Genomic DNA, 11,635 nt, shown 5'->3' with positions numbered 1-11,635 from the left:
TCGGCACACGCAGAGGACAAACACAGCGTGACCCCGTGCCTCGATGCAATCCTCGACAGCCGCTCGCCGCACCAACTGCTTGTTCCGCATGAGCACTGAAGAACGAGCATTTACCTTGTCTTATTATTCAGAACGTGCAATGATGGGGTTCCGCGATTTGGAGGCAGTATTGTTTTCTGAGTTTATTGTTTCTGCATGTCAAGCATCCCCCCGTGCCAGTAGATCTCGACCGCTCATCCACCATCCGCCAGTTTCGACCCTCGAGGCACCCCACCCATCAAGCTTGTTGCAATTATATGACTCAAACCCTGAGGCCAGTACAATGAAACAAGAGGGTGTTACTATGTTGGCCCCCTGGCCTCTCTTCGACTCTCAAGCCCTCTTCGCAACCAACCTTGAGCCCAACCACGATCCAGTTAGTTCAACCAACCCACAGCGCCGGCCCAGGGATGGTGTAGTTCTTGATGGTGGTATACGGATTGAAATAAATCCCCGGGTCAGTATTCTTATACAGCCTCGTGCCCACCACACCGCTCGGGTTCGCCGTCCCGGACCCAGTGATCTTGATATTGAAGCACTGCGGATAATTCTGCGCGCCGTTTAGTGACCCAGCGCCATGCAGCGCAATGATCTCGTGACGAAAAACGTAGTTGCCGGGCGCGAGCGATCGGGGCACGGGTACCGTCCACACGCCTTTGTTGTCGATGAGCTGCTGTGACGCCCACTTTTGCGTGGCGTAGTCGATGCCGGACTCGTGAATCTTGACCCACTGGAGGCTGTTCTTGTCGGCCTTGGTGCAGTCACCGCTGCACTTGGCGACGTAGGTGAGCACGGGGCCGTGCGGGTGAGGCCAGGACGCGGGCCAGTTGAACGTTACCGTGCCGCCGGCCGAGACGGTTGCGGTGAGGGTGCCGGGGGAAGCGTTTTTGTGGCAGATAATGTCCGGGTGCTGGTAGTTGTTGGGGGCCACGAAGCCGCTGTCGAGGTTCTCGGCGTACCAGGCCGCGATGTCGGGGACCGGCTGCTTGTTGACCTTGGCATAGTAGTAGTCGAGGATGAAGCCTTGGTTGGTCATGCCGTCGGTTTTGAAGCTGGTTACCATGCCGTGGCCGGCGACGGTTGTCGCCAGCGCGCTCAGGAGCGCGGCTGAAAGGGTGGCGTGCATGGTGGGTGGTGGTTGATGGGGGGTCGAGAGGCTTGGCGCGAGGTCGCACTTGGTGATAGACAGCAGGTGGAATATAACAGGTCAGTTGTGAGATTATATATTTCGAGCTATCTTCTGATTCAAAGGAAGTTGGTATGCCCGAACTGCTCGATGCCCCTCGTCCTCTCCCGGATGGATGCGGCGGCGTCGTCCCGGCAGTTGCCTCTCTAGTCCTTAGTGCCGGCGTACCATTGCGAGTGAGGGAAGATTGCCGCGTCGAGTGCAGCTCGCGACCCCCTGAATCTTGAATTTCGGTGTCATGGGAATGGCAAGCAAGGTTTGTGGTGGTGACCCGGAACGGTTCCCTCCGCCTTGGCCATCGACGTTGCAATCCATAGACACCTAGATTACGGCTCTCCGCCCCGCAACTCCATGACATATCATCCAAAGAAGATCAGCGTGCCAGCGGATTGTGTATCCGCATCATGAATCCGCAACATTTGTAGTAGATATGTCCTCCTCTCACTATTTAATGTACTGAGCTGTGATCCTTAACTTGCTTATTACGCTAGCAACCAATGTCCTAGTGCCGGTGATCATTGTCCTACCGTTTCTAAACAAATCCCAAGTTGTTTCTATGTTATCGTAAGTTTGTTTTCATTGTTTGCGGTCATACCAGCGTTTCCAGCCACCTTAAACCTCAGGTCGCCGGCCCTTGAATCCCGACGTGACATTCAACTTCGGCCCTTACGGCCCCGAGGGTCATCATTCTCGAGCGCCGGCAGGAGGTGGCTCAGCCAGTTCCGGACTCCCCCTCACAAAAGAACTGGAACAGGCCGACGTGCCTGGCCGTCAAGACATCTATACCATTTACGACTAGGCACAGCACATCGCTCAGTATTACCATGAGGAGCTCAGCATTGGAGGATACTAGGCGTCCCTCCGCAAAAACACTTCAGGTGGCCTGGTACCTGATTACGAAGTGAAAGAGATGTCTCTCGCGGCCCAGGACACACTGAACACCCAGCAGCGGCAGGTATACGACACGTCAAGGCGCAGAACCAGAACCGTCGGCCCCCCCGCCCCTCCACCTGCAGACCGGGATTGACGGAAAAGGTGGGATTGGGAAGTAGTACATGGTAAAGGAGATATCTTCTTATCGTCGAGCTCACTTCAAACTCTCAGTTCCCCTGTATCGAGCCTCCCCATCGTCAGGGCACCTCCGACAGGTGAGGCAAATAACCAGATCCAGGACCAGACCCTGCATTCCTTACTGCAGTCCTCCGTCGACGGAAGTTATCGCACGCTCTGCAACACCGACGACCCTAATCAGGAATGCCTTGCAGCGGCGGCTCAGGGGCATCCATAATCTCTGATCGACGAGAAGAGCATGCTAGATTTCAAGTCCCTCGCGTGGATCGACCAGCGCCCGCGAGAGGTGTTCCCGTACAATCGCGACGAGTTCTTCAGCGGCCACAGCGTCATCCTGGTTTGTGACTTCTTCCAGCTCTTCCAGTCCTCAACAAGCTGTGCTTCAATCAACAAACGAGGACCTGGGGGACGTTGAGATAATCCGCCCCCCTCCCATCCCCCCAACACCCCATGGGCGCCCCTCACTTCGACATGTTCCGTCAGACTCTTCCCCGAGGAGGTCGAAAGCTTTGGTGATGTGCTTCGCATCTACCCCTCCAAGGCCCAGGTCATCGAGTACAGCCACTAGCATTTGCTCGGTCCGGCCTTCACGATGCGAGTTGGGAGCAGCTCCGCAGAGGGGAGAAGCTGGTGAAGCCCATTCTACGGCGTTCTACGGCGGTATGTCAGGGTGGGCCTCCAATCTTGCGACAGAGAGCAGTCCCACTGTTGTTCAGCTACGTGATCACCGTCCACAAGTCACAGGTCATTACCCTGGACAAGGTCGTCTCCACGCCCGAATTTGCCTCAGCTTGGGCGCCGACGGACCGGTTTTGGCGCTTCGTCTTTCCCGTATAATGACATTGACCAGCCTGGTCGTCCTCCCGAATGGGCACGACGGGGGATGTGCCAGGGGTAGGAAAGAGGAAGGAACCTGACTGGATGCGCCCCGTAATCAGCGCAGACTTAGGACAGAATTGTCGATAGGTACTCTTGATAATGGCTGATCGCCTCCCACATGTCCATGTTTTTTTCCCTTTTTTTTTTCTCACTTTCCTTTGTTTGGTTGTTTCTGAGGTCCGCGCTCTTGCTGTCTTCGGACTTGCGGGGACACGCAAAACAAACCGATCCATAAGGTACGTAAGCTTGCGTAAGCTCTTGAGAAAGGTCACCCTAAGGATAACGCGCGGTTCAGGGGCAAGTTTCATCCATTCGGCATGTTGTGGAGTCTGCCCCTGAGCCACCACAACGGTTTCTAGGGCAACCTGACACGGCCTGCGAAGCTCTTCGTTACTCAAGATGGATTCGACGGCCGGTCTTCCCGTTGGCCGGATGACCGAACATGCCGATCATTTGGATGGCCCCAGTGAATTGGCTGATCCTCCACGACGAATGGGAGTCACTGCGGCACTTCAAATAGATGAAACGCACCCCACAAATCGGCCAACGCCCCAAGACCGGTACGATCCGCACTTTACAACCGCTCATATGCTGAGAAATGCCCTGTTTATCCGGAAACAGGACTTAACCCGCTGGTAATAAGGGATATGCTCCAGTAGGTCCCCGAAAGATCCACTGACCTCCGAATGATCGACTCCGAGCATTCCCCTTTCATTGGCCTCGGAAGATATGACGGCCACGGGATTAGCACTGGCATGAGGGAGAGAGCGATTTTCAGAGCAGGTGCTGTCACAAGCGTCAACTTGGAAAGACCCTTGAGCCTCGCGTTTCATGTTCACTTCAGAGCGACCACGCGGCGACCAATAACACCTGATGCCGCTCCTCACCTAAGGAACCCGGATCCGGCCTGAGCGGACGGCATGCGAGCGGCGGCCCTGCAACTTAAGGTAATGTTGATCACCAATACTCCGAACATAAGGAGAACCTCCAGGCCGATTCAAATACGGAAGCCGGAGCAGCTTGATTGACGCGGACGACGAACTCCCGTATCAAGTCTGCGCTGGCCCGGATAGAGTGCTGTAAGGCTTGACATAGATCTGCAATCAGGATAAATGAAACCAATGCCTCCCGTCTGCACCCAGACTCAAACGATTTACTGCCTGCCCGTGTCACACGTCAGTCAAATTTGCTCAAGGAGCGCTGGGGCACCTTACCTTGGCACCTCAACTATAACGAATCACGACTTCCGCCTTTCACCATACTTCCCTCTCCCATCACGCGGGCGACTTCCCAAGACCCTCTTTCACAACCGCCGCCATGGCACTACTCATATCCTCCATCCTCGCTCTCATCGCCCTAACCCCAACCGCCCTCAGCCACTCGCACCTCGCGCACATACTGATCAACGGCCAGCTCTACCACGGCTTCGACCCGCGGCCAAACCAAGCCAACCACCCCTCGCGTGTGAGCTGGTCCTCGGCCGCCGCCGACGACGGGTTCGTCTCGCCCGCCAACTACTCCCACCCGGACATCATCTGCCACACCGCCGCCGCCAGCCCGCCCGCCCACGCGCCCGTCCGACCAGGCGACCGCATCCACGTGCAGTGGAACGGCTGGCCGCTCGGCCACGTCGGGCCCGTGCTGACCTACCTCGCGCCCTGTTCGCGCCTGAAGGGGTCCGAGACGGGGTGCACGGGCGTCGACAAGACGGAGCTGCGGTGGACCAAGCTGGATGATTCGCGGCCCGTGATGGAGCCGGCGCCCGGCCGGGGGCGGGATGGCGGCGTGCAGGGGCAGAGGTGGGCGACGGACGTGATGATTGCGGCGAATAATAGCTGGTTGGTGGCCGTTCCGACCGGGTTGGAGACCGGGGCGTATGTGCTGCGGCAAGAGACGATTGCGCTGCATTATGCGGGGGAGAAGGGAGGTGCGCAGAACTATCCGCTTTGTGTCAACCTGTGGGTTGAGGGAGGGGAGGGGGGAGGTGGAGGTGGGTTGAAGTTGGATTCGTTCGATGCGAGGGAGTTTTATCGGGAGGATGACCCTGGCGTGCTGGTCAATGTCACGACGCTACGATCTTACTCCGTGCCCGGACCGACAGTGGCGGTTGGCGCCACGCCGGTGCCGTATTCTGAACAGACCGCAGGTATCTCGAGAGCGGACGGGACGCCGGTGGTGGTCACCAAGGGAACCGGGACAGTTGCGTTCAATGGCAGTCCTACGCCGACGAAAGCGGTTATGGCAAGGCTAAGAAAGGGAGGTGTTAGGTAGAGATGATGAATGGAGCGCTCATCACTACATAAATATACCATGCGCATTGCCCGCATCATTCACGTTGAATATGGTCTCAGTGACCTAGCGGCGGTTTGTATTCCCCAGGCCTACAACAAATGACCATTACTGGTACATATCCGAGCCCAGGACACTTGGGGATGACTTACTGTTTCATGAACTACATGCAATTTTTCTGAGCCACTTTGAGCGGCCCTTAATTTAAGGCCTTCTCCAGAGTGCGAAGCCACGGAACTGGCCGGTAGATGCCAGTTAGAGGTAGGCAGTCTCGCACCACGACGTCGGTCTTGACCTGAACCGCGGATGTTGTTGTGGATTATGTGGGGATTCATTTTGCAGGTATTTTCCTATAGAGACTGCCGACACGGACAGAGTCATGGAGGAGGCCTGGAGAGAGAGGTGGCTCAAGGAACGAGACGGCCGGACAGCAACGAGGCCCGCAGATGACCTTGACCACCAGCACGAGACTCTGTTCCAAGACAAAACCCTGAGGAGACACGACGGCCTCAGTAGAGCGAAGAGTTCACTGTTGATCCAGATTCGAACCGGGGCCATAGGCCTTCGGGCTTTCTTATTCGAAAGGAGAGTCCCAGAGGTACTGACGCCTATATGCGAGTGTGGAGAGGGGCGAGAGACTGTCGAACACCTTGTGATGTGGTGCTTGGCCCCACCGTTGACTCGAAGATGGGAGAGAGCCGAGGTCAGAACGCGAAGGGACTTTTATTCTGTCCTACAGGGAATCAGTCCTAAAGCTGCACGGCTAACGGGGAGGATCCTGGACTGGCTGATGGACTCGGGGAAATTGCCGATGTACGGTCTGGCCAGGAGGCTGGAGCTGGAGCTCGCGGTTTGATACCCTTTTCCTTCGAAGGCCAAGAGGCCTTCCCACTTTGTATTTGCAGGATCGCACACTGATCGTTTCCTTGATTGTCGATATGGGTTTTTCACCTGGCCCACGAGGGCGCGGTTTTCCTGTATAGTAAGTTGTTGAAGGTCCGGCACGCCCAAGGGCACAGCGGTGTAGGAATAATAATATTTTCCTATAGAGATTGCTGAAAAAGCTAAGTTAACTAACTTGGTAACAAATCGCATCAGTGGTTGACTAAACTGGAAAGAAAGTGGTCCTAAGTACCGGGCTAGGATCATTACCCCGGAATCGGTGTACGTTAATGCGAGCATGTAATTATCAAATCCTATTGGCTGCTTTGATAAGCATAAGTTGCGGCTCGCTAGGCATCACTTCACAACACCCCCAATAAAGCTCCGCTCAGCTCGACCTTTTCATCAATGAGTGAAACAAATTCATTACGCATGGCCACGCTAGGGTCAAGGCACTTCTCCAAGCTTCCTACCGAACTGCTCGAGCAGGTCCTTGACGGGCTTTGCGTTCACCATATCCAGGCCCGAGAACGCCTCGGACCGTTCGAACCGGACGACACCTATAGCTCGCTCACCCTCAAGCAGGAGGCTGAAAGCGTTAGCTTCACAGGGCTCGCCAGCCTCTGCCGGGTCTCGAGGCACTTCAACCATCTTGCAACGTGGCGGTTATACCACAGCTTAACCAGCTCAAAAACCCGGTCGAGATGGTGGCTGATTGCCCGGACCCTCATCGAGCGGCAGGACCTCGCCGGACTCGTGAGGCATCTCTCCCTCGAGGATCTCGATATGCCTGATGGACCCGTGCCTTCTCCTTTTCCCCCGAGGTCGTCACCTACCATGCCGAACAGGCACGGCACGCAGGTCGGAGCCCGTACACTCTCGAGTGGGGATACCCAAAGAGCGTCCCGAAGTATGAGGCCGCCGTTGCCGTCATGACCAGCCTGTGTCCCAAAATCTCGACTCTTGACCTCGCCGCACCTCAAGATGCAACCATCTGTGCCTTCTGCCCGCAGCGATCAATGCTGTCCCCACGGGACGTGGAGGTGGTCCGTCGGCATGAAGATGGGGAGTACCAGCTCGTGCAACTGTTTCCGCTCTTCCGCGCCGCGCCCAACATTGCGCTGCTGCGGCTTTTCAGGCTCGGTTGCTGCGCGACGCTCAAGGACAGCCTGAGACTTGAGCGCCTGACCGACCTTGAGCTTCAGGCCTGCTGCATTACCAACGACGAGCTCGCTCGCATTCTCAGGCTGTGCCCAAACCCGCAGCGCTTGCGGTACGTGTGCTGCAGACCTGAGGCTATCTATAGGGTAAGTTTCCTTATCTACCTAAACTCAGTATAATACTGACATTTCTGTATAGGATGAGCACTTTACGCCCGACGAAGTGGTTGCTGTTGTCCTTGAGCAGACTCCAAACCTACAGACATTCGAACTAGATTTAACGGAGTTGATGGAGACCGAGAATTTTACCGAAAATGACGTACGTAAGGCAAAATCGGCTCTAAGCCGCCGCGGAATCAAGTGCATATTTACAGTCCTAATCGAATGGAAGTTGCTGCAGCCTAGATAGCGATGTGCTATCTAAGGCATAGCTAGTATACTGTTTTTTCCCTTTCGTTTTTCCTCCTATCTTTTTTCGTTCTCTTCTTTTTAGCCCTTATACAAGTCATCACTACCAATGTCTAGACGCCCTACCTTCAGTGTCTAGGTACGCCCACTTTCTGTTTGACTTAGGGCACTGCAGCATTCTGTAAATCTTTTTCTACGTTAGCAAGTTAATCGACAGAATCTTTTAGTGGCATCTGAAACCGTCTCGCCGAAGACTTCTGCTCAAAATTACCTGTTCATCTAGTCACTGCCTACTCGCTCTCAATAATATTTGTATGCGCCTCAACCGGAGCCAACAGAGCGTACGTATCTACATGGGCCTTGGCAAACGCGCGCGCCCGCGTCTTGTTGGCAAACAGGATGTTCAGCTCCTCGTCTATGCGGCACTTGATCTCGGGCAGGCGGAAGTAGACCCAGACAAAGACGACCAGGGCTGTGCCGCCTTAAAAGAAGCCCGACTTGTCCTTAAAGTCCCACGCGGTGGGGTTCTGCATGTAGCTGTACAGCACCTTGCGACAAAACGGTGGTGCGCTGGTAGGCAGTGCGCGTGAGCATTACTGACAGCGGCTGCAGCCGTACGCTCGACGTCTCCGAGATGATGCTGTAGGCTAGCGAGCCGATGGTGAGCGAATAGACGAAGAGCCAGAAGATGTATACCCCGCCCAACGGCTATAGGTCGCTTTCGCCAGCCGAGACGTCAAGGATACTGATAATGATGAGGACGGATGTGAGGAGCGCCATGCCCGACGTATAGAGTGTTCGTCGGCCGAGGTAAGTGATGAGCCACAGTGTTTGTTGCCAATGGTGTCACGTCAGCAGTACGGACCCAGGGGGCATGGTGGTCCGGGACATCGCATAAGATTATACACGTCACGCCAGATGGACGGCTGACCCGAAGCTTCTTCGGCATCGAGCTGCATAGCTCGCTCGGAGAGCATTTACTGAGAGGTAGACGAAAATCCTCGTCTGGTGCCCTGCCGCGTTGTTGTGTTCCGCGATCGGCTGGTCTCGATGTAATTGAACGACATCTGGATTCTGAGCTTCTTGCCGGCGCGGCACAGCTTACTCCAAGCCTGCAGCTGCTTCTCCAGGATGGGCCACTCAATGTCAAGTTCGTCAAACCGATTTACGAGATCCCGCTCCGATCGGTCAGTGACGGACACCACGACATTAGTTTCGTCGGCCTTGAATGACTTGTTGGGTGGGAGCTTTTTGTCGAGCAGTTTTTCGAGTTTTGGTTGTAGAAATCTGTGCCAGAAAGCGTGAGGCACGAGAACGAGGTTCTGTTCCGAGTCCTTTGCAGCCATTCTATTGTTGATGGTTAACTTCCATTCGATCGAATAATGGATGACCGTAGGCGGAGGCCCATCGTATGTCAAGTCGTCACTCCAGTCAGCCAGCTTTACAAATCGCAGTTCTCCTCGACCGCCGCGCGTTGGGCTTTGACTAGCCGAAGCTACATCGTCGATCGCCGACATCCGTTGAAGCAGGGCTTCCGGACGATGAATGCTCGGTTGGAGTGTGGCCGTATCGCTGACGAGGGAATCGGGTGGTTGGGATGCCGGCCAGGCGATAAAGTCATCGAATGCGAACGACTGTGGATTGGTCATAGCTGCGCTGCTCAAGTATCATAAAGGACGGTGTTGATTTGTGGGCTGCTCTCGTCGGCGCGTGATCTCGTCCACTGCCCAGCTTCGAAGATATCTGGAGGAAGCTGGTGAGCCAGTCAGCAGGTGCAGCGTTGCCAGGTTTTGTTGTCGTTGACCGCCCAGGGCCCCACACGATTGCTGCTAAATTTAGCTCGATCTCAACCGGGCGAACGACGGGTCCCAAAGCGGGGCCACGATCTGGCGGACCGAGATGCACCGTCCTGATCCGCGGCGAGAAGCCGCAGCAAGCGGCCGGCAGCTAGGCACGGTCCGCGGAACTATCGCTGGCGATGGCTTCCATGGCACCGGAAGTCTGCCGAGTAGTCTTGGCTCAGCCTTGCCGGTTAGCGCCGAGCAGGCTGTTGCTAAAATTAGCCGGTTCCAGTCGTCGCGCTGCAGAAGAGGGGTCCGGAGAGAGGGGATGAGCCCAACTTCGCAAACCCACCTCACCACACCGGAACCTACACGGACCCGACCGACGGGATTTTAACCGGCCTTCCGGAGCCGACTCTGGCGCAATAACCGATGGACCCAACCCGGCCGCGGCGCCCAGCCACGCGGGCCGACTTTGAGATTGCCGTCATCTGCGCTCTCCCCATCGAAGCCGATGCCGTCCACGCCCTTTTCAACCGCCACTGGGACGATGACGGGCCGCCCTACGACAAAGCCCCGGGCGACCCCAACGCGTACTCCACCGGCGCCATCGGCCGCCACAACGTCGTCCTTGCACATATGCCAGGTATGGGCAAGGCCAGCGCCGCGGCCGTCGCTGCCGGTTGCCGCGCGAGTTTCCCCAACCTCAAGCTCGCCCTCATCGTTGGCGTTTGCGGTGTCCTTCCCTTCCGTCCCGGGAGCAGCGGGACAGCCGAGACCGTACTCGGCGACGTTATCGTGAGCGATGGTGTCGTACAGTACGACCATGGACGGCGACTGCCCGAACAGTTTGTGCAGAAAGACACGCTTCTGGACACCCTGGGCAGGCCGAACACCGAGATCCGCGCGCTACTCGCCAAGCTCAAAGGCCTCCGTGGCCGGAAGATGCTGCAGGACAAGATGGCCGGCTATATGGACGTGCTCCGAGGCGAGCCGGAACTGGCGGCCGCGTACCCCGGTGCTGCGGAGGACAAGCTATTCGAGGCGACATATCGCCATGTCACTGACGGGATGTCATGCAAGGAGTGCGGTTGCGACGGCAAGCTGTTGCGGCGTGCCCGCCTCGAGCAGGGCGATGGACAACCTGCGGTCCACTTTGGCCTGATTGCGTCGGGCGACACGGTTATGAAGTCGGGCAAGGACCGCGACGCCATCGCGCAGCGGGCGGGTGTTATAGGGTTTGAAATGGAGGGCGCCGGCGTTTGGGACGTCTTCCCTTGTGTGATCATTAAGGGTGCGTGCGACTACGCGGACAGCCACAAGACCAAGGCGTGGCAGCGGTACGCAGCCGCGACCGCGGCGGCATGTATGAAAGCATTCCTGGATCACTGGATACCTTCGATGACAGGTACGTAAAGATCTACCGGAGAGGATTAGGGAACGCTTGCTGTAGAGCACCTGCTAATGAAATATCGGCTAGCAACTGCCAAACTTGCTACAGACCGTGCCGCACTACCTTGCCACTATATCCCGCTCCCCGAGAATCGGCGCTTTGTCGGACGGAAAGCAACACTAGACACTCTTAAAGAGATGCTCTTCGTGCGCAAGGAGTGCCGGAAAGCCGCCATTGTCGGCCTTGGCGGTGTCGGCAAGACCCAGGTCGCCCTCCAGCTGGCGTACTGGACAAAGAAACACCGACCCGAGTTCTCGATCTTCTGGGTACCTGCCTTGAACAAGCCGACTCTTGAACAGGCCTTTACCGCGATGGCCAGGAATCTTCCCATCCAAAGTGGCGGCGATGACGATGATCTGAAGGTGTCCGTGCGACGGTACCTAAGCTCCGAGGCCGCCGGGCCATGGCTTCTTGTGGTGGACAATGCAGATGACAGAGATATTCTCTTTGGCTCTGCAGATATGCCGGGCGGTATCAGCGTGTACCT

The 11,635-nt window shown here is 56.5% G+C and overlaps 6 protein-coding genes across 6 annotated transcripts; 4 read left to right on the top strand and 2 right to left on the bottom strand.

Annotated features, from left to right (window-relative positions):
* Positions 1–78: 78 nt before the first annotated feature.
* On the bottom strand, positions 79–1,488 carry N657DRAFT_645865 (lytic polysaccharide monooxygenase). The gene has a single exon (XM_062793022.1). The coding sequence runs from the start codon at positions 1,163–1,165 to the stop codon at positions 422–424; it is 744 nt and encodes a 247-aa protein (XP_062646907.1). The 5' UTR covers positions 1,166–1,488; the 3' UTR covers positions 79–421.
* Positions 1,489–3,227: 1,739 nt separating this feature from the next.
* Positions 3,228–3,621, top strand: N657DRAFT_448606 (uncharacterized protein). The gene is made up of 2 exons (XM_062787429.1): positions 3,228–3,411; positions 3,471–3,621. The coding sequence occupies exons 1-2, from the start codon at positions 3,275–3,277 to the stop codon at positions 3,532–3,534; spliced, it is 201 nt and encodes a 66-aa protein (XP_062646906.1). The 5' UTR covers positions 3,228–3,274; the 3' UTR covers positions 3,535–3,621.
* Positions 3,622–4,492: 871 nt separating this feature from the next.
* N657DRAFT_672166 (lytic polysaccharide monooxygenase) lies at positions 4,493–5,446 on the top strand (the record flags this gene model as incomplete). The annotated part of the gene is made up of 1 exon (XM_062795624.1): positions 4,493–5,446. One exon carries the CDS (start codon positions 4,493–4,495, stop codon positions 5,444–5,446), a length of 954 nt encoding a protein of 317 aa, XP_062646905.1.
* A 1,692-nt stretch (positions 5,447–7,138) lies between these two features.
* N657DRAFT_448546 (uncharacterized protein) lies at positions 7,139–8,072 on the top strand. The gene is made up of 2 exons (XM_062787428.1): positions 7,139–7,653; positions 7,706–8,072. The coding sequence occupies exons 1-2, from the start codon at positions 7,279–7,281 to the stop codon at positions 7,913–7,915; spliced, it is 585 nt and encodes a 194-aa protein (XP_062646904.1). The 5' UTR covers positions 7,139–7,278; the 3' UTR covers positions 7,916–8,072.
* A 132-nt stretch (positions 8,073–8,204) lies between these two features.
* Positions 8,205–9,260, bottom strand: N657DRAFT_634331 (uncharacterized protein; the record flags this gene model as incomplete). Its single annotated transcript, XM_062791272.1, has 4 exons — positions 8,205–8,386; positions 8,463–8,622; positions 8,896–8,981; positions 9,020–9,260. 4 exons carry the CDS (start codon positions 9,258–9,260, stop codon positions 8,205–8,207), a joined length of 669 nt encoding a protein of 222 aa, XP_062646903.1.
* Positions 9,261–10,127: 867 nt separating this feature from the next.
* Positions 10,128–11,111, top strand: N657DRAFT_574376 (purine and uridine phosphorylase; the record flags this gene model as incomplete). The annotated part of the gene is made up of 1 exon (XM_062789026.1): positions 10,128–11,111. One exon carries the CDS (start codon positions 10,128–10,130, stop codon positions 11,109–11,111), a length of 984 nt encoding a protein of 327 aa, XP_062646902.1.
* Positions 11,112–11,635: the final 524 nt, after the last annotated feature.

The sequence above is a fragment of the Parathielavia appendiculata genome (genome assembly GCF_033297405.1).
Source record: "Parathielavia appendiculata strain CBS 731.68 unplaced genomic scaffold N657scaffold_7, whole genome shotgun sequence".
Lineage (NCBI taxonomy): Eukaryota > Fungi > Ascomycota > Sordariomycetes > Sordariales > Chaetomiaceae > Parathielavia > Parathielavia appendiculata.
This window is presented reverse-complemented; position numbering and strand designations above follow the sequence as displayed.